Source organism: Tachysurus vachellii, chromosome 5 (assembly GCF_030014155.1).
Source record: "Tachysurus vachellii isolate PV-2020 chromosome 5, HZAU_Pvac_v1, whole genome shotgun sequence".
NCBI classification, from domain to species: Eukaryota; Metazoa; Chordata; class Actinopteri; order Siluriformes; family Bagridae; genus Tachysurus; species Tachysurus vachellii.
Genome location: NC_083464.1, coordinates 31,974,101 through 31,979,100, shown reverse-complemented (window position 1 = coordinate 31,979,100; position 5,000 = coordinate 31,974,101). Strand labels below are relative to the sequence as shown.

Genomic DNA, 5,000 nt, shown 5'->3' with positions numbered 1-5,000 from the left:
AAAACACACACACACACACACACACACACACACACACACACACACAATGTTATATTAGAGATTGTACTTCTCATTTCTGCCTCGACCCTGTGCGTGTGTGTGTGTGTGTGTGTGTGTGTGTTTATAGGTGATCTCAGACCTGGAGTCATGGAGTGATGAGTTGTCTCAGCAGCTCAGAGAGTTTGACACTGAGGAATTGACTGTGGCTGAGCAGAGACTTCAGCAGCATGCAGAGAAAGCGCTCACTATGAACAACCTGACGTTCCAAGCCATCCACCAGGGCCAGGAGCTGCTGCAGTACGTCACTGAAGTGCAGGCTTCAGGTGGGTCTGTGTGTCCTACACACTGTTGTCTCTTTGGGTATTAAATATTAATGACATTAGGCATGGACTAGGTCCAATCACTATATTGTGTTTTTACTGTGTGTGTGTGTGTGTGTGTGTGTGTGTGAGAGAGAGAGAGAGGATAAGAGTGAGGGTTAACCCAATAGGCTTAAGAGGGGGTGGAGCGGCTAACACTAATACTATACACCAAAGCCAGCTCACACAGCGGGAGCAGACTAACACACACTGCTGTAATCCTGTAGAAATCACTAGACATTCTGCTCCGGCTGCCTAACTTGCTCGCTGCCCTCTTTTATACACACACACACACACACACACACACACACACACACACACACACATACACATAAGCACACACACGCACAGATTTAAAATCTGTTCACAGATAGACAGTTAAATTGGAGCAAAACGCATTTTTATCAGACATCTCTTTGGCACGCGCACACACGCACACACAAACACACACACGCACACACACACAAACACACACGCGCACATACACGCACACACACACATGCACACGCACACATATCAAATAATTTTGCAATGGTTGAGTCAGCTCCAAGTTTCAGCCCGATGCAGTTCTTGGTTGCAGGAGTAAAATGTGAGTACAGGTTTTGTGTGTGTGTGTATGTGTGTGTGTGTGTGTGTGTGTGTGTGTGAGTGTGTGTGTGTGTGTGTGTGTGTGTAGCATTGCAGAATTTCCCACTTGACCTTTGGCATTTGTCTGATGTTTGATGTGTGTACATCTGTAGCAGATCTTCTTAAATCTTTCAGCTATGATTATTCAGTACATGTTATTATTTTATTACCAAATTGTAAAAAATATAATAAACACTTGTATTACAGCAAATTATCAATGACTATAAATTTTATTAATGATTGCTCTCTCTCTCTTTCTCTCTCTCTCTCTCTCTCTCTTTCTCTCTCTCTCTCTCTCTCTCTCTCTCTCTCTCTGTAGGTATAGAGTTGTTGTGTGATCGGGATGTGGACATGGCCACACGTGTTCAGGATCTGCTGGACTTCCTGCATGAGAAGCAGCAGGAGCTGGACACAGCGGCCGAGCATCACCGCCGTCACCTGGAGCAGTGTGTTCAGCTGCGCCACTTACAGGCTGAGGTCAAACAGGTAAAACACACACACACACACAAATGAATCTATAAGAGTATAGTGTGTATTAGCACTTTACACAACCTTGCAGATTCTGGCTCTTGACCTTTGCAGAATAAAAAAAAAAAAAAAAGTTAATCGTGTTAATCATGTTTCATTAGTTTTTGGCATCGGTATCAATGTTAATTTTAAGCAGCAGGTTAAAGTAATAGTGATAGCAAAATGTCATGGTTTTAAATCAATGATGTAGTAGAACTCTAGTACACTATGAGTAGTGTCAGGTATGAAATGTGTGTGTCTGTGTGTGTGTGTGTGTGTGTGTGTGTGTGTGTGTTGCAGGTCCTGGGATGGATCCGTAATGGTGAGTCCATGCTGAACGCCGGCCTGATCACAGCCAGTTCTCTGCAGGAGGCCGAGCAGCTACAGAGGGAACACGAGCAGTTCCAGCATGCCATCGAGGTTTCCTCACACACACTATTTTGTGCTTATGAAAAGTGTGAAAGATGTAATATAAAAAAAAATGATCCTTGCTGACTAATGCACTAGCTCTTGAACGCAATTCTTCCCTGTTCCCATCTGGACTGTAGAAGACACACCAGAGCGCACTGCAGGTGCAGCAGAAGGCAGAGGCTATGCTGCAGGCTGCTCACTACGACAGCGAGACAATCCGCGAGTGTGCCGAGAAGGTGGCGTCTCACTGGCAGCAGCTCATGCTCAAGATGGAGGACCGTCTCAAACTGGTGAATGCTTCCGTGGCCTTCTACAAAACCTCAGAGCAGGTGAGAGGACAAGAGAACAAGGGAACAAAGCTGGGTTCATACAAACCGTATCAATTCTATAAATGAAGAAAAGATGGTGCGATGTTTGGACAAAACTTCAAACCAGGTGAAGGAACAAAGTGCCAAGTTAAACAAGGTAATGGGAGAAGAGAACAAGGATAAGTGTTATGACACAAACATACAAATCCCTTGTTTTTAGTCTCAGAAAGAGGTGAGAGTGAGTGGGGGGAAGTGAGGGAGGGGACCAAGCATCTGTAATCATTGGCATCTGTAAAAATCACCAAGGAAGCAAGAGGACATGGGAAGAAGCGAATGAAAGAGCCAAATTATGATGCATAGTTTTTTAGACCTTCCAAGCATTTCAAGAAAGAAGGATGCAAAAAGATGCAGTCTTAGGAGCCATGCTAGTCTAAAACTCTCCAATGGTTTGAGGCAACAATTGAACAAGGGAACAAATAGAGCCACCAAAGCGAAGACTAGGAAATGAGGGAATATGGGGACAAGGGAATATTGCAACATTCCAAGTCTTTGGAGTTCTACTTCTACAATGTTCATCAAGCAAGCAAGGTCACTTGGGAATGAGGGACCAAGGGGACAGGGGAATGAATGAATGTGTGCCATCTATTGAGTCATACTACACTACCATTCACCAAGCAAGCAAGGGGTCAAAGAAATAAGGGGACAAGGGGACAAGGTCATGAGGGAACAATGGTGCAGGCTTAGAAAACATACTACTGCAACACGGACCAGGCAAGGGAACAAGGAAATGGTGCAGACTCTTATACCCCTTTTCCACCAAAAAGAACCGGGTGCTGGTTCAAAGTTGGTTCCACTGGTAAACCTAAGAACCGGTTTGTCTTTCCACCTGCTAGAGAGCATCACAGAGCCGAGTCTGACGTCACTGTATACGTGTCACGTTACACAGCAACGTTAGCGCAGCAGCGACAAACACAAACACATCAACAATGGTGGATGTTGCTTTACTGTTAATGCTCATGGCTTTGTGAACCTACATTAACACCCAAACGCGGCGAATCCAACGTGTACGTGCAGCTCCATGTAATCTGTATAAACGGAGGTTGTTATGGAGAAAGTACATAACGTTATTTTATCATTAACACAGAAAAAAGTTAGCCTTAGCATGTAGCTACTTACTATCATGTGTACTGATAATGTATCATATCACGGTAAAGTAAAAGTGTATTAAACATTAGTATACTTAAGATACATTATCTAATGCACTAACAGTAGCTCCGCCCACAGCCCCGCCCACAGCCCCTGACACAAGCGGTTCTTAAGTGTAGACCAGCAACGTTTTGGTGCTACTTAAGAGCCACTTTTCCTGGTGCAGAGCCGGTGCTTTGGCTGTCGAAAAAGAAAGAACTGGTTCTAAATTAGGCTCCGAACCAGCACTCAAACTGCCTCAGTGGAAAAGGGGCATTAGAACATTAACCTAGGGAACAAGGTTATACTGGTGCCAATTAAGGACACAGATGTCTATGAATCCCCAGAAGAAATGGGGGAAATGAGCTATATGCATGAAACCCCAACAAGGAAACTAGGAGACAAGAGAATGAGGGGAAAAATGTGTGGTCTTAAGAGTCAACATTTGTCTACTACTACAACATTTATCAAACAAGGGAGTGAGGGAACACTGGGGCACATTACAATCTCAGGCTTGGTTTGTAATGTGTGTGTGTGTTTGTGTGTGTGTGTGTTCAGGTGTGTAGTGTGTTAGAGAGTCTCGAGCAGGAGTACAAGCGGGAAGAGGACTGGTGTGGAGGATCTGATAAGCTTGGGCCCAACTCTGAGTCAGATCACGTGACCCCGATGGTCAGCAAACACCTGGAGCAGAAGGAGGCCTTTCTCAAGGTAAGTCAGATGCACAGACACACCTATAAATGTTGTAGATCAGAGGTCACTAACAGGCGGACCGCGGTCCGGACCCGGACCCAGAAGCTGCCCAATCCGGATCCGGACCTACAGCCAAAACAAAAGGTTCTGATTTAAAACTTGACGAAGCGCTTCTATTTTAACCGGCGCAGCTTTTGCGGTCTTTACGGTAAAGGTAATGGAAACGAAGTAAACACTGCAACTCAACAGCGCAAGACAGATGAGAGAGAATTAGAGTAAAGTTACACATGAAGTAGAAAAGAAAAGGAGAAAAACAGACGAGTGCAACGGAGACTGATTTCTGTTCACACGTCACACTTCACCAGAATGTCTCATATTATGAGGCATTGTGAAACACCATTATGAGACAAAACATAAAGGATTTAAACAAACACATCCACTCTAATCTGAAGACAGCGTCCCTGAGACAGCTTTCCCAGGTCTGAGTGAAGTAGCCCTATACATCCTGACCATGTTTGTCTCTACATACAACTGTGAGGCAGCTTTCTCTACAATGAACATAATCAAAACTAAATACTGTTCCAGGGTCACTAATGAGCACCTCCACATGTGTATGAGAGCGGCCCTGAGTCCATTCAAGCCCAGGTTTAACCCTAACCCAAGCCCAGGTTTAACCATAACCCAAGCCAAGCTAGAGCTCAGTTCTCTCTCTGAGATATAAAAGGGAAAGTTAAGCACTTTATTTAAAGATACACAATTTTCACATTTTATTTATTTTCTCTTATATTGAAATGTAGCCCTACTTTTATGTATTTAATGAGAGAACGTTATACATATCTACAATTATACATATGTTCAGTTCTATGTTACGTGACAATAAATATTGTCAAAAAGTTTTGAATTGTACTGAATT

At 43.8% G+C, this 5,000-nt stretch overlaps 1 protein-coding gene across 3 annotated transcripts in view; it reads left to right on the top strand.

The window, feature by feature from the left end:
• triob (trio Rho guanine nucleotide exchange factor b) overlaps nt 1-5,000 on the top strand; it is a 110,068-nt gene that overhangs the window by 59,386 nt on the left and 45,682 nt on the right. For all 3 annotated transcript variants that reach the window (XM_060871255.1, XM_060871254.1, XM_060871256.1), the window contains 5 exons: nt 128-323; nt 1,306-1,472; nt 1,794-1,913; nt 2,042-2,233; nt 3,956-4,105. In XM_060871255.1, the coding sequence (XP_060727238.1) occupies nt 128-323; nt 1,306-1,472; nt 1,794-1,913; nt 2,042-2,233; nt 3,956-4,105 (825 nt within the window). The remainder of the gene's footprint in view (nt 1-127; nt 324-1,305; nt 1,473-1,793; nt 1,914-2,041; nt 2,234-3,955; nt 4,106-5,000) is intronic.